A 23860-nucleotide genomic window follows, 5' to 3' on the forward strand; every position below is an offset into this window, starting at 1 on the left:
ACTCTAAATCGCCCGAGCAGATCGATGCTTGAAACCCGAGTCTGCCTCAGCCGTGAAGCAACCGGTAGCACGACGGCTCGCAACTGGTTGCAGAGACGTCCCAACGTGAAGGGATTCGGTCGCGCCCGATCAAAGTTGCGTAACCGACGATGGCTCGGGTGCGGACTGCGCCTTGGATACGAGCGAGCGGTGCGTGCGGTGACGTGGCTGGCATGGGTCCTGGCCCCAGGAGTGAATGGGGCCCTCTGTTCAAATTCCACCGCTTCGTAACCCGGTGCCGAGCCTCCCCCGCCCCCTTCCTCTCGCATGGTCTGCGGGCACAAGAGCAGTTTGCGCCGCCTTCACAGTCGACATCTACACGCCAGTGGAGTTGGGCTTGTTCACAATTAGCATTCATCCATAATACAGGTTTCTTTTGGGGGTTAGATCACGTAAATATAAACGTGTCGTTAAAACCGCCATCACCCGACGCAGCCAATTAGTAAGGTTTGTCACATAAACAGAAGGTGCCAATTCGTTACTAGTACAGCACACCGGTGCGTTGGAGAGCAAAGCCACGACATTTACAATTAGCAGTCAAATTCTCTGTACGTCGTTCTGGCTAATATGCGATTGATTCCACTGCGCTCCAGTGGTTAAATGTAATTATTTCCCATAGGTCAAGGCTTTTTATCGGTGTCACGAGTCCTGGTCCTGTTATCGGTTGAAGAGGCTCCGTTGCTTCAATATCGGATCAGAGATTGAGGATGAACCTGACCTCGTCATTCATTGCGACGGGGTCTGATCCACCCCCGTGCAGAGAACAGCCAAAGTGAAAGTGTGAAAGTGAAAAAGTAACGAAACGTGGGTTGGGGGGGGTAAGATTACGGGTCAGGGTATTTGTAGAGTGGCAGGTTGGCAAAATTTACAGCCCCTTTTGTCAATCCACTGCTGGATGAAGGGATCCCCACGCGATGCCGTGCCGGTCACGGAGGTTGTCTTCACGCACTTGAGCGTTTGTGCGTGCGCTAAGTTGTCCCCACCTGAAGAAGGATGCTTGTGTTGCGCCCGAAACGTCGTCATTTAATTTATTTATTTTTTACCTACGTGACTTTACCGAAAAAAACAGAGTCTGGATTCATTGCGCAGTATGCCAACACCACCGTGCAACCACTCCCATCAGTCGGTTCGTTGGCCGACTTGATTATAACTAAGCCGAGTGTGAGGGTGAGTCCGTGCTTGGCAGTCGCGGTTAGAAAGTCTGGCTGGCTAGTGTGGCCAGCGTTGTCGGTAGGGCCGTTTGGCTCGTGTGGTGAGGTGTAGGGTCTGCTTGGTCGATTAGGGTTATGGATTAAGTTCGACTGGCTCGCGTGGTTATGATTATTGTTGGAGTTTGGTTGGCTCGCGTGGTTATGACTATTGTTGGAGTTTGGTTGGCTCGTGTGGTTATGCTCTGGCGAGGGTTCTCCATGACAAGGCAGAGCAGGGCGAGGCGGGAGCGGGGGGTCACTGCCCTTCATTAGCTGGGCCCAAGCTTTGCCTCAGTTACTCAGTGTGACCGCACAGAGACCCGGAACTGCAAAGTTGCGCAGGAACAATCCAGACGCGTGGGGCCGTTTGCGCACGCGCACACAACGGAGCCCCCTCTGAAGCCCGCGGCCGCACAGCTCACGCTGCGTGGTGGAACAAACCGGCGCGTGACTGCACACCAGAGACTCATTCTGTCGACATTTTTTCATTTTATTATTTTCTTTAAACAGTAAAGCAGTTAATCAGACATCGATCGGATTGCCTGCATACACTCAAACGCCTCCTGATCAGTTCAATTAAATAAAACTCGATGAAAAGCTCAGCAGTGTCGTCTGATCTTCGTTGTTTAGTTGGCACAGTCAAAAGTAAGTTTGTAAAAATACGAACTAAAGATTCCTGTGCCTAAATCTCTTATCACAAGCTCCAGGTCCAGATCTGATCCAAAAACTCACAAAGTTAGAAATTATTGTTTTCAACAGATGGTCAGCAATTTCACCTGTGGTTTTAATATTTGTTGTCATCACATATCTAAATATATATGTATAAGCCTATCACTTCGAAATCATGTGCTACATAGAGCAAACAGTAAACAGGTAAGAGCTAAGTCAAGCGGTTCACAACGAGCACAAGGTTACAAGGGACATCACTGTCACCTGGCCCGTCTGGGAGGGGTAGGGCGTCGGATTGAATGAGGGTAAGGAGGGGCAGTAGTAGATGGGATTAAAGAGGGGCGGTGGTAAGGGAAGAGGTCAGTGATGGGAGGGGAGAGATGGGGTTGGCAGGGGTGGGGGATGAGTCGAGTTGGGTGACACACACACAGCAGTGACCCCGTCCGTGCGGCAACTACCCGGTCACCTGGTCTACCCAGCAGCATCGCTGCAGCCATCGGAATGCGTTGGGGGGGGGGTTCCCGGCGGCCTTGGGCCAAAAATCAATCGCGCGGCGTCACGCGCTTGCGCTCGGCGCCGGCAAAACGACACTCTCGGGGCCGGGAGACGCGAAAATGCATCGGGCCGCTGGGTCCTTTGAGGGGGGGGGGGGGGTGGATGCTCATTAACGTGTTTATTTAGCGTGCCACTTCCCATCGGGAACGCAATTACAGCGCGGCGCACCGGCGCTCACTGACCGGGCTCCGCAAAGGTGAGACGCATTCGACCCACGGACTCACCTTCCCGGAAGCCACGATTTGGCGGGGGGGGGGGGAAGGGGCGTACGATGTGCGTAAAATTTCATAAAGTGCGGTGCGCACGAGTGTTTTTTTTTTACGTTTCTTTCAGGGGTTTAAAAAATAATAATTTTAAGTGCTTCGCGTTACTCGAAAACCCAACGCGAGGGGCGCATTTTCCCGCGGAGAGACAAGCCTCAGGATTGGGCTGCTCCCGTTCTGTCTACACCGCCGCCCCCCCCTGCCCCCCCCCCCTTGTCAACACGGTTAGGGGGCGGGCGGGGACGGGGGGTGGACCGCTCGCCGGCCGGATTCCGTAGGGGGTGAGGGGGAGGAGGCAGCACCCGCCGGTGACGTGCGTCCCCCCGGACCCCCCCCCCCCACGACCCCCCCCCCCCCCCCACCTCGGACGCGTCGTGCGGCTCCACGTGCGGCGGGCCCCTCGGCTAGCCACTGCGCCCGCTGCCGTCGCCGGTGCGCATCTTGCGCGCCATCACCATTTCCCGCGACACCTTCTTGGGCTCGCTCGCCAGTCCCACCCAGCACATGAAGTCGATGAACATCGTGGTGAGGTTGAGCCGCCAGCCGTACTCGCTGGTCGCGTAGTCGTACGGGAACGTGTGGTGGTAGTTGTGGAATCCCTCGCCTGCACGCGCAAACGCACACATTCGTTAGAGTGACCGATGTACACGTTATTTACGTGTGTGCAGATATATGTAGGATGGACAACAACAGGAAAATGTAAAGTGTGTGGTTGGAAAAATGGAAGGAACCGGAAAGAGATGAAGCCCTCACAGAGAGTGGCTTCATGAGGACGTAAAGAGATTGTTGCCAGAAAGATGCGGCCACTACTTGAGCAGATTGGCACAAGACAGAAGAAAGTGGAAACAACAAATGACGCAATGCGCAGTGGACACCTACGGGGCTATCGGCTCATGGATCGTGATGATGGTGATGATATTTACATAAAAACACGTTAAAATCTCCAACACAAGTAAACAATTGTGCACATGCAAACAGTACATAAATAACAACTACTGCAGCATTACTCATTCATTATCACATAGAACAACATCTAATCAGGCCTCAAATAAGGAAATCAAAAACAATGTCTGGGCGAGGAAGAGGAGGATGTTCTACATGTCACGCCTGAAGAGGTAATCGTTGTCCTTCGCAGTACGAATAAAGAAGCACGTGGAGCAACTGTGGATACCATCAAAGAAGCGGGAACAGGTGTCGGGTAATAATTAGCGAACCCAATTTGACTAAACGCGCGTGCAAATGATGCCCGGACAATTTTTGTTCATTTAAAAAACGGGAGACTCAGCGCCTACTTCTAGAAATGCTTCCGTGCGGTGCAGTTGCGAGCTACATCCGGCGCCGGTCCAGTTTTGCAGTTGACCTCACGCTGACCTTTGCCTCGTGGGTACACACACTTTGGTGGCATCAGAGGGCAAACACAAGAAGATCTCGCAGGAGACAGACCACACAAACCACGCGCGAGCGCAAATGTAAGAGACGTGTAGTCCGTGAAGAAGAGTGCCGCGCTTGGGCAGGACACACGGTGCTAGAATGGATGACGTTCGACAAGACGGGGCTCGCGACGGAACGTCGGCGAAAGGACACGACGACGCGCCCCGAGAGGACGATCGCGGCGGAGATGGAGCGGTGAGATCCGCTCACGTGCATGACTGCGAGGTGGAGTGTGGCACTGCAGGACTGCAAAAAACATGGCTGCTGCTGCTGCCTTCCAAGTCACAATGTGTATTCTTCGGTCGCTGTTGGGCAATTGAAAGCCAACACACAACCGCTGCCATTCTCCGTGACGTGGCAGCAGCAATGTCAAAAGTATATACGCGTGAGGCTAACTGCACTTTGACACCACGTGATAATTTCAGGTGGAATGAGATAATAGGCAGCACTAAAATGTAAATGTCGGTGGGAGGCCAACACCGTACCCGACCGCCTTTGTCTCCCCAGGTCTGAAGTTTGTACATACACAATCAGGTACTCATTTGATGCCGATTCGACCTAGCCATGGCCTAGGACCGGTTCAAATATTCGCCACTGTTATCTGGTCATGAGTGACAATAAAAGTTGGGTCGTTGGGTTCGTAGCGCAGCGTGCTAACCACTGCACTGTCACTCCCCTCGTGCAGATACACACACGCGTGTGAGCGCATACAAAGAAGCCTCAAATTGCACCCAGCCTGACACAGATGCCACGGTGACATCACTCTGTAAATTAAAAATTTGTACTTATAAGAGACGTATCCCCCCTTCACTCTTTCATTTTGTTAATTAGAAAAATACATTTTACTAATAGGCATTGATTTTAAACTCGGGTTGAAAGTGTTTATTCATTACCTCTGTTTGCCTATACATCTGTCTGTAACAGGGGGCAGCGACAGCTCTCCTGTAACAAAACTTTACTGCAGCGTCGTGCTGCTGTTAGCGACTTAGCCTCTAAGAAAACCGGCCAAAAATTATTCCAAAGTTGCCCACAACAAACAGGTCTCGTTGAAAGGATCCAGTGTGACATGGTCCCATTTGTGGGTGCGAGGCGAGGAGTCTGGCCCGTGGCGGTTTGGAAAACACATCTGGAGTTTGTGGAGATGACCAATTTTAGGGAGGCCACAGAGGAGGGGAGAGTTTGCGGTGGTGGAGTCGTAACGCGACGGTGACACGGGCGAGTGTCTCGGCGGCAGCTGGGGAGAAAGAAAAGGTGGGAGGAGGCGAAAGGTCCTGCAGAGAGGGGAGGTACGTGGGAAGATAGCGAGAGCTCGCCATCGATGAGAGCCCCAAGGTGTCGCGCAATCTTTGCCGGCGTATGAACGTGTGTATGCTGCACTTTTTTCGCAAAGTACGTAGTCAACCGTGCTAATCGGAGGTGCGGGGGAAGGACAGCAGCGCTGACGTCAAGCGTTTAGGATGCGCTCGCTCAAACTCTCCTGTTACCTTTAAGCTATTAAGGCAATGAGACAGAATGAGACAGACAGTACCAGCTGGTGCTGAAGCAATCGACCCTCGAATCAAATCGCAGCGTCAAATCGTGAACTCATTCATGATGTCTCTTTTGCCAGGGGGTGAATAAATACGAATGACAATCGATTACTGCTCAAACCACTTTTGCGGCGCGCTCAATGTGGCGCGGCCTCACCGATGGCGCTGATGGTGACGAAGCGATTCTCCCGCGGGTTGATGGTCTTGTCGTAGGGCCGCATGCCGTACATGTGCGCCGCCGAGTTGACCAGCCACGTGGCGTTGAGCGCCAGCGTGTACCGCAGCAGCCCCGCCAGGTAGAAGGCGGTGTGAATGGTCTCTCCCCAGAAGTACCAGGGCACCAACGTGGGCACGATGAAGCACATGATCACAACGGAGGGCTTGTAGTACCTTGGGGGGGGGGGGGGAAGAGACAGAGAGGTGGAAGGGGGCAGGAGAGAGATGAGGAGTGGGATTTTGTGTAAAATCTAAGACGTTGTGGGCACAGCATGCGAGCTTTCGGCCACTGCTCGTGATCCAAATGCGGTTGAGCATTCCACCTCCCAAGCTTTCGACACCATGCACGACCTCGGGCGACCCCACCACCACCACCACCACCATACACGACCGAGGGCATCTCGTACGTAGTGGTCAAGGCTGGAGAGAATAAATGCTCAACACCCCCTAGGATGAGCAGACCGCACTTGGAAATCAGGGACACGGTGACACGCGGGCAGCAAACTACACGCGGTGCCCGGGCAAAATGGCTCCAGTGAAGGGGGCTCTTTCTATCATGTCCAGCGACCTCGCTCGCCCCATCGCCCACACCCCTTCTACAACCTCCACTGCAGTGCCTGCTCTTTTGTGGATCTGCTCATACCAACGCGATCCCCTTTTAGCCCGACACGTGGATTGCGTTTCTCTTCCAACGTGCCGCGTGCGTGCTTGCGAGCGACGCGACGTGACACGTTTTTGCCCCATCTGGCCCGTGGAATTACTCACAAGCGTAAAAACCTCCACTAACTACGAGCGGTGATCACGGCTTAACATTTGGCAAAAAAGGAAAAATTATCACGCACGCGGATTCCGTAACGCATTCCAACACGCTTTTGCCCTCGAAAGTGTTTCATCGACGGCAAGGATGTCACCTTCTCAGCCGCACAAAGGGGCGACGACGTTATGCGGTGCACTAACGTGCGACGTGACGCGGTGACGTCGCGTGTAAAGTGAGAGCCACCGCATGTGACCAAGGGTGCCTTGGCCCAACGGCCTTATCCATTTAACGCCATTTTATGTTTTGTTTCACCTGCCAAGATCTGGGCGTCCTTGCTCTGGTTAATGTGGCTCGTTAATCTGTAGGGTAGGTCCCAAATAGCAACACAACTTGAAACAATTTTTTTTTTATCACCGTTGGGATAATCTTTACGAGTGTTACCATGAACCATCGCCCCTGCTGCACTCCAGTCAGACAGAGATAACTTATTAACGCTTTCAAGCGGAGTTCGAAAGCGGAGAATAAACCCCTTCCCCTTGTCGCGCCTCGGTTGACGTACTTGCGCTGGAACTGCACAATGGGGTCTTTCTCCAGGTCCGAGAGGTCGAGGCTTTGCCCTTGGTGATGACTTCGGGGTGCTTGCGCAGGAGGAGCCAGCCCACGTGGGAAAAGAAGAAGCCGCGCTTGGCGTTGTGCGGGTCGGCGTGGGTCTCCGAGAACTTGTGGTGCACGCGGTGGTCACGTGACCACTCGAAGATGTCGTTCTAGAGCCGCGGCAAGCACACACGCGCACACACACACACACGAGGCGAGAAAAAAACACCACCGGTCAGACGCGGTCGAACGAGCAGCAGACGCCTAAGGGTGAGCAGAGTTCGCAAGCAGTGAGTGAGTGGATCGACCGATGGCCCTCGTTTATGTCCAGGTGAGAGTCCGTCGAGAGAACAAGGGTCTCCACTTGGAATAACAAAAAATGTGGCACATTTGCGGGAAGTATCTCAAGTGGAACATTTTCATTTAGTTTGCCAATTAAAACTGTGTAAATTAAGAGGAGGGAAAAAATGCACTTTTGTATAACATGCCACTAAATACAACAACAGATATTTACATTCCACGCACTGATTGTACAAAACAACAACAATAAACCACTGTACTAATTACACAGCTGAATGGGTTCCAAACTGCTTTACCCTTGCCTGTAACGTCAGGCAACTCAGCAGAAGATGTTTTAACAGGCTATGAGCTGATAAGTTGAGAACAGTCCAGAGTTTACATGTCAAGATAACACCGGTCCGAAACCGCGTGAAGGTTACATTACGTCACTTCTTATTGGTGGCAAAACAGACCGTTGTCAAGATTACATCTTATTTGTATTAACATAAATACATTGCGTGCTGTATGTCAACATAGAGGGGGGGTTTTTTGGGTTAGATCGCATAAATATAAATGTGTCATTAAACCCGCCACCACCCGCCACAGCCAATTAGTAAGGTTTGTCACGTAAACAGAACAGGACAATATAAATGCCAGCAGATCTACCCGTGGCAGAGATAACCTAGTCGATGTCACGGTGCTGCGATGACAAAAGCAACGCGCTCAACAACACGCGCGCAGCAACACTAATTGCACCTCCGATTAGCGCGGTTGGATACGTACGGTGCGAAAGTGGTTCAACGTACGTACACACACAAAGGCAATTTGGAGGCAAAGCAAACACCGGACCTTTCATCATCATCATCAAGGCAAGGCGCTTATTACAAACAGCACACCGTCAAACACAACACGCGCGCATCTCAATATACCTATCCCAGGCCCAGAGAACACGGGCAAAGACAACACTGCTCCAGCCAGCACCATCGTGCGTGATGAGCTCCAGGATACGAAGCACATTTTAGACTGGTCACAAAACAGGCCAATTGTCAGCTGGTGTTCGAAATGCTGAAGAAGTCGCACCAACTCGAGCAGAAATATGAACTTTAAAGAATGTACCTCTTTACGTGGAAAGCTCTCATTGAACGGCTCAACCACATGCAGCCACGCTCTCAGCTCTCATCAGCAGCTGCTGCTCTGGGTGGTTCGGTTTAAATGGGAAGATTTAAATTCGCGTGAACTTGAGTTGAGCCTTGGGCTCATCAAAGCGAGTCGGGCAGGTGGGATAAGTCACCGGGGAGCTAGGGCTTACGGCCCTTGTGACACCCAGGCGCGATGGATAATCTTGCATGTGAAACACTGAAGGTTGTTCCAGCCACTATGACAAGACGCTGGGGGTGGAGCGGCTGATGGAGTGGTTTAGCCCACTGCGCTATGAGCCCAGTGACCCGAGTTTGATTTCCAGCCACGGTTAGTATCAGTGGCGAGTGAAATATGATCCAAATCTGGGTATCCCAAACAATTTAAAAACCCACATTGCTCAGTGTGGTGGAGTAATGCCATGAGGTGGCAAGGCCTTCATCATTCAGCAGTGGATTGTAAAATGGTCCTAATCTATCATTAATACTTTTAACCATCAATCTTTATTTAGGATATTGCCTTTCACGAAATTATCACCTAAAACAATCATTGCGTCGCATGAATAATGATGCATGAAGTGGGTATACTTAAAAAATTAAATATTTAAAAGGAGTAAAAAAGCACATCATAAAATATGATAGCGCATTGTTTGAATGTCTAATTATTATCGAGACCCCATTCTATCAACGACACCACCATCTCCTCCAACCTATAACCAGTTGCTCAGATCGCAGACAGATCCCACTTTCAATCATTGATCTGCTTGGAGATTTGTAGCGACGTGTAGATTCCGATACCCATGTCAAGGACTCGGTCTCATCCGCACTGCAGCACAGAACAACACACTCACCCACTCACCAATTAATGCGCTCACCCATTCACTCATCCAATAATTTATTCACCAATTAAGTAACGCTGATCAATTATTTTAAATGTGTATATATTTTATATATATATATGCTCATGCCACTATAGCTTCGACGTGTTCTGCAATGACAACAAAACAATGGAATTGCGAATTGAATCCTAACACCCCCATCACCCCACCGTCCGATTCGCGCCAATTAATGGAATCGTGGAGGCGACTTGTTATATCCCTGCCGGATTAACGCCGCGTCAGCTGACGTTTACAAAAAACGCACCGAGGAGGTGGTTCTTCTTCTCCTAAATCACCAGCTCCAACGAGCCGATTACCACGCTGTTGTTGGTACTCGACAAGCGTAAAGCACTTGAATATTCTCAAGAGTCCGCACAACGATGTTGTTTTTCGACGGGAGGTGGTGGCTGTTGTTACTGTATAGCAGCCGCCTCCGCCGTCATTCTTCGGCCGCAGTCTCCACGACAGAGACGGACCGAGGCAGGTAATAACTAATAAGGAGCCGGCATGGCATCGCATCCGATACCGGCGCTCGGGAGGGGAAGCGGCACGTGCCGTTGCCCTGGCGACGAGCACCTCGGCGTGTCAGCGGAGACGAAGTCTGCCGCGAAAGAAGCCGGAGGAGAAAAATGGACGGATAAAAAAAAAGACCAAGACCGTTACGCACAACTACGCATTTAGCGCACAAGAATGATCCTCTGTTTAAAAAAATGCATATTCAATTTAGAATTTGTAGTCATTTGTCAAGCCACTGCTGGCTGGATGAAGGTCTTGCCACACTGCGTTAGTTAAAGGGGGGTTGTACGATCATACTTCACCATACCGGTCAGTGACGGTTGATGAAGTTGGAGGGGCCTCCTCGTGTTAGCCGTGGGCGGGAATTAAACTCGGTTCGCCGCAAATTCACCTTCCTTGCAGTGCGCTAAAACCACTGTTCCGTCGCTCCAATCCACAATCTATACAATTAATAATATCTCGTATTTATACAAAATTTATACAAAAACGTCTAATGGAGATTTGATTCTTATTCAGCAGGATCTTGCATAATGCAGTACATTTTTTGCATGCAGGAGGAAATAGTGAATGGCGAAAACCCATGCATGTGAAGAGATAACACCCAAATGTCTGCAAAGACATCTTTGTACTGCCATCACCTGGCCATCCATGCACGAGTTTTGGGAGTCTCACTGCACATTGATTTTCTCAGTGCAACCCACCAACCCTGCCTCCAAGAGTGCTTGGATTGCAGCCATGTGCCACCATGCCGCATCGTCTTCCGAGCTACCGGAAAGACGTCACGGGCACCGTCGGCAGGCAGCCGATGAATCACCAGTCCGTAAAAATATCCACAAACACCGACTCGTGTAAACATTACGTGTCACAGACGGCACTGCGTGCAGAGAACGCTACCTGCTCTGTCGTACCACGAAGCATGTACACCCACTCACGCAGCTCTACCCATGCCATGCAAGCCCTAGGGGCTGTTTGATCACACTCCACTACGCTGTTCACCGCAGTTGGTGAGGGCAGGGAGCATAGATGTACAGTTCAACAATGGATTTTGCTGCACTGTCCACCAGGTAGGCCCCGCAGCCAATAAACAACCTGTTGTGCATGATAGCCACCCATTTCAGGATGGTCCAGGCCAATCTTGCTGAGTTTCCGACAACCGACGAGATTGTGTGTGTTCCAGGTGACTTGGTCACAGGCAGAAGGACAACCAAAGACATTGGCAATGAAACACTGGCGTTATAAACTCGTAATACTGAAGACCATTCAAAGGCTCAGTTGGATAGAGGACCGAACCGTACAGAAGCTATGGGAAATATATCCCCTTAATAATGTAGCAGAGGCTGTAGTAATGGTGAAGAGAGCATCGAGTGGTTATATGGACTTCATCAGTGACCCAGGCTGATTTACAAAGCTGTGAAGCACACCGACGCATTCACTTCCACTCCAGGCACAGTGTATTAGTGCATCTGGGGCCGTGCTTTCAAACTGCAATATTATATAATCCATTACAATGTTGAGTCATTACTCACGTCGGGTTTCAGCGAGACAAACAAACGTCGCTATGTGCTGCGGTGCGGTTAGCGGTGCACCGCGTGCGCCGTTGCCCACCAGTTCAGAATCTTCCTGGGCGATGGGCTCCTTAATTTATGCATTAAGAGGTGCGACATGCACCCCCCCCTGCTTTCACAAGCAAGTGGCATGGCCGTTCGTCCCCCGCTCATCAAGCCTACCGATTACAATAAACCGTGTTATCCAGCGCATGCTCAAAGACTCTACTTTCGGGAGGCGCTCTTCAAAAAGCATGCGAATGATGGGTAAATATCCACGGTGGGCACTGCAGCATGCTAATTCTCCAACCACCCATCAGGCACCTATCACCAAGTCCAGCTGTTTACACCAGCCGGTAATGATCGCCGTTGCTTTATAAATGAGTACAGACGCTTAATTGAAATGTGCAGACATCTGGAGAGCCCAGCAGTGAGATATCTTGCTGCTCATAATATTACACGGCATTTTCCAAGTGGCTGTTCACGTCATACTCCAACTGTAGTGTTTGCCAATGCCACAGTCGAGCACATTTACCAAATGTTACATTGTCCACAAATAGATGAAGTTGCGTTAACAGTCCCCATTATGTGTGGTGGTTCAAGCATCCTCACGCTGCCGGGTGCTCCTCCCTCGTCCCACACAACCGGTGTGCACAGCCGGCACGTATTTATTATGAAGCGGGGAATGGAATCGTGATGGACAGCCATGACGATAATGACGACACCGTTAGTGATGATTCAAGTGGAGCTGTCTGCTACGGGCACTTCGCGAGCCAAATTTGGAAGGTGCCAGAACGGTCGAGAGAATTTTGATGTGCATCTGAAATTGAGCGTGAAAGCAGTTTCTGACAAAGGAGAAGGAATGCAATTATTGATTCATCCACCAAAATACAAATTTAGGCCCATGATACATGCATCGCATTGCGAGTGTTAGAAATTCATATTTATGATTTGTATTCGATATAAGTTCGACGTCGATTGTCATACCGCTGCATGGTTTCCGCACGCTTCGCATAGGAAAAGGGAAAAAAAACATAAAACAGTGAACCCAAACTATACCAATTGTCAAACTGTTGTAGGGTATTACTCAGTCTGGGTTTTAAAGCCTTGGTTGCTAGCCCTGACTCTTAAGTCCAGCTTCTACCACTGCAGTCCCCAAGGCACAGACCACTTCAGCAACCGCAGCCTACAAATCAACAGCAATAGATCATCCGATTTGCTTTTTAAACACAAACCTAATTTACAAGTGAATGAGACTGAAAGCTGGACTGCAGGCGTAAACCGGGAGCAGCAGAAACAGCACAATTGTAACACGGCACACACAACCGACAAAACCAACGCTCGCAAACAAAACATTAAAACGCGCGTAACCCAAATTCGCACGCACGCACGTGCAGGAAAATCACAAAAGCATTCGAGCCCCGCACATCGTGCAGACTGCGAGCGTCGCACGCAGCACGCGGGATAGAACCACGGCAAGTGGGGTGGCGTGACACAAACAGCCACAATCGTCGCGCACAAAGAAAACCCCCCCAGCAACCAACAGAGCAATTCAATTTTTTTGTTTTGTTTACTGCCTCGCCAGCAGTTTGCGATCAACAATGTACAAATGGCAATTGAAGAAAACACCGCGGGAGGTGACGTACAGAAATACTGCGCACGCTGCTGTGCGGGGAATGCAACCCGACGCGTCACTGAGGCAGGGAGGGTGGATCACACAGGTCTCCAGCATGTGCTGTGCACGTGCCAGTCTGCCGAACTGCAGGGTCGCCATGAGATGGCAGCACGGCAAGCTGGTTCATGACCCCGTGTGTGGGGGGCACTTCAGTGTTAGCCTCTCGTGTGCATGGGCTCTCTCTGGGTATTTCCTGTTTCTCCTCGCATGCTACAAACTCCTCGGTAAGTCTTTCTTGGACGAGGGGGACTTGGTCACTGAATATTTTGGCGAATAGCCCCCAGAGACTGGGCATCAATCGCCAGGCTCCTCAAAGACTTACCTCTGTGAAGCACAGTCATGGAGCAGATTGTGTGTGCTTGACAGCCACTACGGGATATTGTTCTGATGGACTATAACAATTCAGTTTTTGATAGAGCTCAATTCACACCAGAGCATCTCAGAACGTTTGAGACGTGATAAAGCATCATTAAGAAAAACTGAATTTTAAGAATTGGTTAAAATAGCTTAGAAGGCATTAGTGCAAAATGAATAAATAAACGCCTGCTACGATGAAAAGGGGCGAGTAGGGAAGTGGTCGAGGAAGAAAGGACAGAGAAGGAGAGGGGAAAGTGGGGGGCGGGGAGTGAGGGGGATATGAATGGAGAGGTCTTCCGACAACGGGGGAGGTTAATTATTGGGTGTGGCCAGGGAAGGTGAGGAGAGTTGGAAAGTGGGAAATACATTTGGCGCTGCGAGGTTCTGGGGGCTCTGGCCGGGGGACCTTGACCACCGTACGATCCCCGCGGCACTGCTCTCAAGCACCTGTGAGAAGAGGCGGGTGCTAAACATGAGATTGGGACCGTGGGTGTTAAATTGATGGAGGGGAAGGGAGTTCCAGACTGAGGGGGGCAGAATAGGAAAGTGAGTGACAACCAAATAATTTGTTTGTAATAAAATTTCAGTTTTGATAATGGGGATTTGTCACAGGACTGTATCGGCAGAAATGAGGTAAGATCGATATGTGGGGCAGGTTGTGGAGAAGTTTTAAAGACCAAGCTCGCGTACCATCTCGGCAGCAGGAAGAGTCGAGAACGTTTCTGATGCGGGAGATGTTGCAACGACGTAGGTGAAAGAAAGCATTTTTACAAAGAAAGGGAAATGTGAGGAGCAATATCGTCACTAGACAGGCCCCAATGCCACCTCCATCTTGAACACCCAATTGGGGCCAAAAACTATATAAAAATTATTACTATTTTTATTTTACCAGGTAAGGCCCCCTGAGCTATATTGCTCTTTTTCAGAAACGACTTGGCCATGATAGCTCAATGAAGTGGCTTATCACATGGAAATGCAAAGCAAATAAATGCTCTAAATCGCATGTTGTTTATAAATGTGGAGGGGGAAACTGGAGGAGCCCGTAGGAAAATCCACACGACAATTGGTAGAACATGCAAACTCTACATACACAGGCATCAGGGGTCGGCATCGAACCCATGACCTCCTGTATACCAGGTGAGGGAGTTAACATCTCTCCACCGAGGTTCCCGCAAAGTGTATTGCGAAGGCCCCACTCACGATCAACGAAGCAAATGTGGGACAAAAATTACCACGAGCGAACGCGAGCTGACGTGACTTCAACGATGGACGCGATTGTGGCAAAGGTGACAACGCTTGCGATAAAAATGTTCGCAAAGACACAGATAGTGAGAATGGTGAAGTGGATAAAAAGATCGTTGAATCACGATGGATGCATTTTGAAATACTTGTGCTGAAACTGTCTGTGTGTGATTTGGCAGGCAGTTGTTTTGTTTTCCCCAAAATGCCAACCCCACCACTGACTTTCTCCCCGTATAAACAAAATAAATTAAATCTGACCCAGCAGTTTATTTACAAAACCTTCTTTTAATATCGAACTTGTCCAGTATTGGTTACGTAAGCAACATTTGCTGAGGTGCCCTGTGTGCTGCGAAACCCAGAGACAACGATTCGAAAAAAAATAAGAACCGTCGGATTATTGTGCAACATCTGACTCTGGGCAGTATTCATAAAAATAATGAGACGTGCACCCACCCCCTTCACGATAGGCACCGGGCATGTAAAAGCTCAGCTCAACATCAGTCCCCCCCCCCCGCCCCCCCAATTTGTGAGGCTGCAAGGCGCCTGTGCGGCCCAGCGAGCCACTCGGCAAATGTGGCCTGGAGCGCATGACATCCGGGCTTTCTCTGGCAGCGTGCACAGCTCTGTGTTTAGAAAACCTCTCCCCCACGCCCTCGCTGCTACGTGAATCCCAATTGTATTGGTTAGGATTTTTTTTATCCGCTTTTGATTTTTGTTTTACACACGCACGCACAAGCGAGACATCTAAAAATCGCAGATCTGTGTGCAGTATTGGCCCTGCGCAGCAGCACGGTTTCGACAATTTCCACATTTGATGTTTTGCCTGGAAAGGTCGAGTGATCACGCCACACACAAAATGCCTGTTGCAAATCGTTACAGAAATATCCGTCGCTTGTATGCATAGATTTTCGTGTCTGTGATTCAGCGTGTACGCTGTATTTATCGACTATACCGGTGATGCGAATGTGGTTGGATTAGTAAGGGAGAAAAAGTACCCATTTATTACAACACCCAATGCTAAATCGCGCACCCCGGGACAATACATTAAAAAGAGCAATGCCAATCAGCACACCCTCTGGCACCCACAGCACAGCGCACCTCGCTCTTCGCACAATTCACGGCACAGCGTATTGCAAACAGGATGGCACAACGCACAACAAAGCGCTTGAGCGTAGCGGAGCACACAATAGCTCAATAATGCCCAACAGGGGATAGTGCTGCAATCTCATCGCGGCACGGTACAATGGGTTAGCGCAACCACCCCATGGCACAACTGTACCAGGGCGGCTTGCCAAGTACAGATTGGTACCATAAAGAGGATGTGCATCGGCCCTGGCAACGGGTCACGATGATGCTGCTTGCGCCATTCTGGCAAGCGCTTGCCCTCACGCCCACACACATCAGCACTGTACAGATGTGAACGTACGCGCGCACGTACGCAGGCACACGCGCACGTACGCAGGCACACGCGCGGCTTTAGATTCCCACATGTTAACAAAAGGGCTTTTGTTTAAAGGGAGAGCATGCAATCTCGGAGGAGAAACTGTATTTATCGGGGTGGAAAAACAATCTCATGTTTATTTTTTCCTGTGCATTTTCTTTACCTTGGTGTGTGTTGTACAGAGAAATAGCTGGCAAAAAAAAGCATTTGATGTTTGAGATCAAGGGTGATTGATTAATATATCAATCAATGCAGGAAGCACTCAAACCCACTAACGAGTTGGTGCACAAACCCACCGGGGCGCGATCGGCCAATGGCTCTGTGGTCACGTCGAGGCTAACGATTGGGTGGCTTGCCCCCACCACTGATTAATGGGCGGCTATGCAATTCAAAGGCATGGTGAATCATTGTGATTTGCAATGTCAGATTTGGTAAATAACACAGAGGTTGATAGGAGACAAATTCAGGCAATGTCTCGAATGGGCACAGAATGAGAATTAATAAATTTTGGTGAGGGCTCAACTGAAGCCAATTCTAATTAAGAGTCGGTGGTGGGTGTGGGCGGTTTCATAAGTTACATTTAACAACAACGCAGCACTTCTATCGATTTAACAAGCAATTATGACAGGTTATCTTTAGCTGTATAACTTTTGGCCAGGTTTTTTTTTTGCCGTGCTTAGACATTTTGTAATGTACTTTGCACCCCAGACCCCCTCGGAGAGTGTGTCTTCATCTGGTCTTTAGAGTTCGTGATGATAATGATAATAACCAGTACAGATATTAAGCAAAGCACGCCAGTGTTTGAACAGCAGGTTATTGCAAATACAGGAAATCAAATGCTATCTTCAATATCATTGGAGTGAGGAATCCAGTGGAGATTATCAAGGTCAAAGCCAGTGATGCCACAAAATAAACTATTTACTAAACTAAATTATTTTTTTACTTTACCACTTCCCTATATAGTTATTTAGTTATTTTTCAGAAGCGACCTGCCCATAAATCATAGCTCAACGAAGTGCCTTATCAAGTGGAAATTTATAGCAGCCAAATACTCTAAACGCGTGTTTCTAAATGTGGAGGGAAAACCCGGAGGACCCGGAGAAAAATCCACGTGATTCCGGTGGAGAACATGTAAACTCCAAATATACATGTGTCTGGGTCGGAATCGAACCCATGCCCTCTCCTGTATACCCGGCAAAGTAGTTAACATATCGCTAGCGTGCCACAAAATATCACCGTTTATTTCATCCTTCTGCTAGATCCTACAGCTGCTACAAAGTTGACGTCTGCCTTCCAAGGCCTGCTTTTACCTTCATCCCACCATCTGGTTTCAGCGCTCTTTCGGTTTGGTCACAGACCTTTGGGTACCACTCCCAATATCCTGTCTCAGCAACCTGCCCTCGAAGCATCCTGCGCGTGTCCCACCTATTTCAACCTTTTCGTCTTGATATATTCTAGTGCTTTCCTGTCATTCTATTCCAAATATCCAATTTGCCTAACTGCTCTTGCCATCACATTCCTAAGCTCTGCCTATAGTCAAGGACTAGAATATTTTCTTCTCGACAGTTTGTTAATGAGCTCATCAAAAACTGCTTTGTAAGACATGTGATGCAATGGAATGTACCAGCTGTTAACAACATACTTTTATGATGTCACAGTCAAGTTACTCTAGGTCAAGCCACAGCCAGACTTGCCCTCTTCACTGGATAAATTGGCAGGACAAGTGAGTGCGCAATAAAACGTTATCGAGACCTACAAACAGCCCGTTATCACTCAACAAGTGAAACGTCACCCTGCCCTCTGGCAGTGATGCTCAAACAACACCGCTGATTTCTTTATCTGCTATTCCAACTGGTAAATAATTTCACAGAATTAACTTGCAACATTTAAGGTGCAAACACCATCACTGAGGGGTTCAAGGGCGGAAAACAAAATGTTGAGCTGGACTAAAGTGCCACCCAGGTGACGAGTCAACACTTGTAAATACGTCAATATCCAGCGTTGCAGTGTGACTGTCTGGCAAGATGGGTCAGTGAGGCAAGGGATGTCTTACGAGGGAAAACCTGAACCCCCAACGGCCATTCAGCTGAGACATCATTAGGCAAGCAACAAAGGGGCAATGATGGGTACCCGCACGTATGTATTTATGTTGAACTGATTTCGCACTGTTCATAGCCAACCGTGCTAATTGAAGGTGCGGGGGGGGGGTGTGAGGGAAAGTTGTATGGAAGGGTCGAATTTGAAAGCCACTCATTATGAAGGTTCCTTGCTAGGGCTGGGCAAATGATGTTAACCAGAGGGCAGATGGAAAGTGTGAGACGGTGTGTGACAAGGTGAATCACCGTGCTGCCCGATGACGAAGTCTCCACCTCCAAGATGCTCATTAGTGGAATGTGATAGAGAAGTCCCTGAGTGAAATGCGATGACGAGGTGTGGTGGGGGTGTGGTGGAGGTGTGGTGGAGGTGTGGTGGAGGTGAGGTGGGGGTGTGGTGGAGGTGTGGTGGAGGTGTGGTGGAGGTGCGGCGGAGATGGCCGGTCGCTTGCGGCGGTGGCGGCGGCGTTGGCGAGGCAGCCTGAGCGCACCCTCACCTGGAAGGCCATGGAGTTGGCGACGGCGAGCAGAGCCCGCAGCGGCAAGGAGGCCTTGTAGGAGCGGTGGCTCCAGAGGCGGTGCGCGCCCGCAGTGATGCCCAGTGCGCTCACCGTGAAGCAGAACCACGCTGCGCACCGCACGCCACACAGCAACGCGGGTTAGGCGGGGCAGCATGGGCACAGCGGATGGCGCTCCGAATGAAAACAGCGCGTGACGCGAAACGCCGTTACATCAGAGGTGGGGGGAACCTTTTCTCTTACCAAGGGCCAAATAGGACATTTGAATACCTACAGCCGGCCATACAATCACACACGCACACCTTTCCATTACTCAATAACGAAAAAAAAGGTAGGGTTCTCAACAGGTGGCCAGGGGCTGCTGGATTTAGAAAGAGTTATGAGGTCGAAAATATTCCCCTCTAGAACCCGGCTCGTGTGGCCAAGATGCTTGCTTACGGTGATGGATTCATAATATCATTTGCCGGCCATTTCTAAGCGCAAGGCCTCATGTGGCCATGGCGAAATGAAGTCAGATTCCACACCCCTGCATGAAGCATACAGAACATATCACACACAACAGTGTTATAGAGGGGTGGCCCTTTGGGCTCCCACTGGAAAAGTGCTCACTGTACATATAATGGCACAGAACACCAAATACAGCCAGTGACGACACAGCAGTGGGACTAAAGCACCCATGAGGTTAGGGGCAGAGGGAGTGGGTGGCTGCTTGAAGCACCGCTCTCTGCATGTCAAGTATTCTCCATGCCTGCCGAAAAAACTGGAGAGTTTTACCACATTAGTTATGCCATTCCCAATCTGGCCAAAAGAAGTCGAGGTGACCAATTGCAAACAGTTTGAAGAAATACAAACACGAGTATACGTGAATCTGCTTAAACACGAGGGGCTGCCAATCTTTTTTCTGGCAAATAAATGTGCAACACGATCAGGAAGGCAATCAAATAAAATTAGGCTATCTTGGTGTTCATTGTCTGCCTGTAACCAAGTGGAAATCAACTCGTATCTAAAATTATTCGTTCTGCAATAAATAATACAAGAACAACAGCGCAGGTTGAGGCATGGCCTAGAATACTAAATGCGGGTCATTACAGGGCATGGGGTTTGTCTTCGTAGCTTGCAAGAGCAGCTGGTCAAAACTACTGCACGGTCGGTTACAACAGGACCGTGGCTATATGAAGTTCACCAAGGACATGTATGAATTGCATGAGGTACAGTGTTACACAAGCTGCATTTGTTTGTTTGTTACATAAGCCAGTAAGTTTTGGCACGCAGCCACCGCAATTCTTTCTGGCGTGAATACTGTAAAAGAGATGTGTGAAATATTTCTTTTAAAAAACCCACGTGTGATAACATGTATTGAGTTGTGGGAAATGTTTTAACATTCTCCCAAAATAATTCTGCGTTGCATTCTGCGATGACGGAGCCGAGGCGTATTTGTTTAACGACTACGACACAGCTTAATTGTTGGGCCGAGGGCCACCCTAAGCCATCCAAAAAAGACCATTTCACAAAAGAAAAAAAAGCCACAGCCATGCCATGCACGGCACGCCAAACGCCAGTGGCAGTCTGCGCGCGGGCGTTTATAACAGCACCCAACGCGGTGGCGATGCTGATTGTTGCTTGTTGCTTGCTTGCTGCTGCTATTGCTGCCTTCCAGTTTTTACCGCACGGGGTGTCAATAGGCGCGCCGGTGTCGGTTCTCGAACAATCTCTCCCGCCCAGCCCATCACGCAATGCCGGAGGGCCCGAATCCACCACTGTGCAAATAATATAGTCAGCGTCGGTTGGTGGTGGTGGTACATCATCCATCACATGATGCTCCGAGAGGCTTTCTTAAAAGTTACATTATTTATTATAATGTATATAATTACAGTTATCAAATATTGTGAAATTTACCGCCATCATGTATTGATTTCTGGAAGCGCTATAGCGCTTGAATAATCTGCAGCAACCTTTTTCTGCCTTTCATGGGTTCAGCTGGTAATACATGATTACATTTATGGAACATTAATAAACAAATAAGATGCCTTCTAAGCCACAACATTGAGTGAACTTCATATTCATTCCGAGGTTATTTTTTTATTAATGCCTATTAAGCCATGCCCAGTCCGAGGTTAAATTTAAATATTTCTAAGCTCTTTTCGGAGATGTTCTTTCTATTTTTTTCAATTGTCCTATAATCCATGACAAGTCGACCTCAAAATATTTTAAGTAATATTTAATCTTTCTCCCTATAATTTATTTAAATGCACTTTATGCCATTAAAAGTCCACCCCAAACCTCACTTTTAAAATGAATTCCCAAGCACTCTCCCTCTCACGTTATCCCCACTACTAACAGCTAGAAGAACCAGAATTCGTGGCGAGCTGTTAACTACCTAGCCAGGTATACAAGAGGTCGTGGGTTCGATCCCGATCCTGACGCCTGCATATTTGTAGTTTGCATATTCTCCCCGTGGATTTTTCCACGCGATGAGAATAGAGTTGCTAGAAATATCCACACAAATCAGCCACATTCATTGAGCTACCATTTGTGGCCAGGTCGCTTCTGAAAAAACAACAACAACAACCATACCTAGCTCAGTGGCAAAAATACAAAAAATGTGTTGAACGTGGTCACAACTTACTCCAGGCCCAGGTGATTGGGTGAGCTACGGGCAGCAGCAGCAGTCCGTAGAGAGCTCCCAGGTGCAGGAGGCTCATGAGAATCACGTTCCTCCACACGACTCGGCGTGGAGCCGATTCAGAGGAGACGCTGCTGCTGCTGTTCAGGTCATCGTCCTCCGTCGCCTTGGAGACGGAGGAATCGGCGCCGTTGCTGGTGATGGAGGGAGGAGGACCGCCGTTGCTGCTGCTGGTCTCGCTGGCAGATGTCTTCTTGTTGACCTCCTGGTCTGGAATCTCCAGGATGTCCACATACTCCGGTCCGCTCTTGTCCACCGCCTGTTGGCATTCGAGAGCCGTCTCCGAGGGTGATTTGCGCTCCCTGAGACCCATTGTGCTGCTTATTCTTCTGGTCTCTTTTGACTTGGTCGACTGCAGCTGATTTCTCTGCCCCGCTCTCGACTCAGAAGCACTGGACCAGCAGTGGGCGGGGTGGTGGGGGGAAGACGGGGATTGTGGTGGTCGTGGCTGGTTGTGGGAAGGCAGCAGCGTTTGATGACGATATTTATTCTGGCTAGAATTGTTGCGCAGCTAATGGTGGCCGCAACCCGTTTTGAAACTAGGCTTAAGGTACTGTACTGTTAATACAGTATTTATAAATTATTATTCTAGTTTGCTTTGCTGTTCGTTGCTTTAGTAAGATTTTTAACGATTTTTTAAAATGTTAATCCTCTATGTTTACAATAAAATAAACAATTTACTCAACGATTTTTTTCCCTCTTGCAATTAAAAATTTCCTCCTCTACCGTGCTCTTATTTGAAGCCAAATTTATTTCTAGTTGCCCCGTTACTCGACGGTGGAGTGGGCGATGAGAGTGAAAGAAGAAGAATAAGAGCGAGGAAGAGGTGGAAAGTGTGTGTGGGGGGGAGGGGGCAAGAGTGAAAGATGTGAGCGAGAGAGAAGTTTAAAAAAAAATAAAGAGGGGAAGAGAAGAGTGTTGAACGGAGGTGGTAAGCCGTCCGCTTTTGCTGCTGCTGCTTCTCGCCAGGTGGGGGCCAGGGGGCCTCCGCCTTATATAGGCGGAGGGAGGAGCTCGCGCAAGGCCGCCGCGCGCGCCCATTGGCCAGCGGCCGCGAGCCGGGCGAGCGCCCCCATTGGCCGAGGCGGCGTCGCGTGAGCGTCTCGCGCTCGTCTTCCCTTTTCTTCGCCTCCTGCGCGCGCGGAGCCGACGCCGCTGCTGTTGTTGCTGCTGCTGCTGAAATCGCCGCTCGGCGAATCGAATAATTTAATAAACGAGCGAGCGATGTTCGCAGGCCCCCAAATTTTTTTCGTTACAATAATAATAATAAAACAAATGTGTTGCAAAGAGATAAAAGAAGAAGAAAAAATATCCCGCAAAGGAGGAAAAAAAATAAGAATTAATTCTAAATGAGAATTAATTCTCCTGAGTGACGCATCTCTCTCTCTGTGTCTCTCTCGTCAGAGCTCCCCCCTCCCCGCACACTCGCACAGCTCGCTGCGGCGAGGCGCTTCGCTCTGTCCGCCCCATTGTTGTTGGACTTCTCTCGCACCGATCACGGCGGGCCACCGGCCGTGGTGGTCGCCAGGGGCTGAGATAAAATACGAGGCAAGGCGGCGTTGTCCCGCCAATATAAAATCGATAATCATAATTTCCTCCCCCTCTCCTCCATCCCCCTCTTGTTTTTTTGACTCGCGACTTTAGATGTTGTCGCCTATTTGCTGGGTCTCACCTGCTTCTGAACAACGTTAAAGCCTCGCTCAATGCGTGCGATGACGGCAAAGGTCATTTGTGCCACTCCACTGCTGGACGAGGGGGCCCATCACACCTGCGCGGGGTCACGAGGGGGTCAATTGTCCCACACTTCCACCGCGCTGCTCAGTGCGGGTTCGTGCAGGCGCGGGGGGCATAGAAGTACAGTGCAACAGAGGATATATCTGGACTGCCGTCCACCGCGTAGCCAGTTCGTGGGTGGTTGAACACCCACCCATCCAAACATTGTGCATGCTCAACCCGCTTAGCTTTCGAGATCTGTGGAATGGAGGGGTGGGGGGTCTTTGGCATTGGTGAGACAACCATAAGCCGTCTTGCGACGGTTATACGATGATTAATGTGTTTAATAATGCTTCAACATGTAACAACAGCAACAACAAAAATGCACACTAGATATGTATTGCGACATTCACCTTGTACTACCAAAATTATATTACACGCTAATCAATCAAATTAGTGGGGGGGGGGGGGGGGAGTTGTTTGTAGTTCTAAATCTGAGCCAGAGATAAAATAAATAAAATTCCCAAAGTACAGTACCGTAC

The 23860-nt window shown here is 49.4% G+C and overlaps 1 protein-coding gene across 1 annotated transcript; it reads right to left on the reverse strand.

Annotated features, from left to right (window-relative positions):
• Positions 1 to 1698: 1698 nt before the first annotated feature.
• On the reverse strand, positions 1699 to 22566 carry LOC133350714 (acyl-CoA desaturase-like). Its single transcript, XM_061565369.1, is given in 6 exon segments — positions 1699 to 3320; positions 5834 to 6066; positions 7209 to 7260; positions 7263 to 7413; positions 18902 to 19032; positions 21549 to 22566. Coding segments are annotated over 6 exon segments (1137 nt in total). The 5' UTR covers positions 21919 to 22566; the 3' UTR covers positions 1699 to 3120.
• Positions 22567 to 23860: the final 1294 nt, after the last annotated feature.

This window comes from Lethenteron reissneri, chromosome 34 (genome assembly GCF_015708825.2).
Source record: "Lethenteron reissneri isolate LAM-NWPU_2019-01 chromosome 34, ASM1570882v1, whole genome shotgun sequence".
NCBI classification, from domain to species: domain Eukaryota; kingdom Metazoa; phylum Chordata; class Hyperoartia; order Petromyzontiformes; family Petromyzontidae; genus Lethenteron; species Lethenteron reissneri.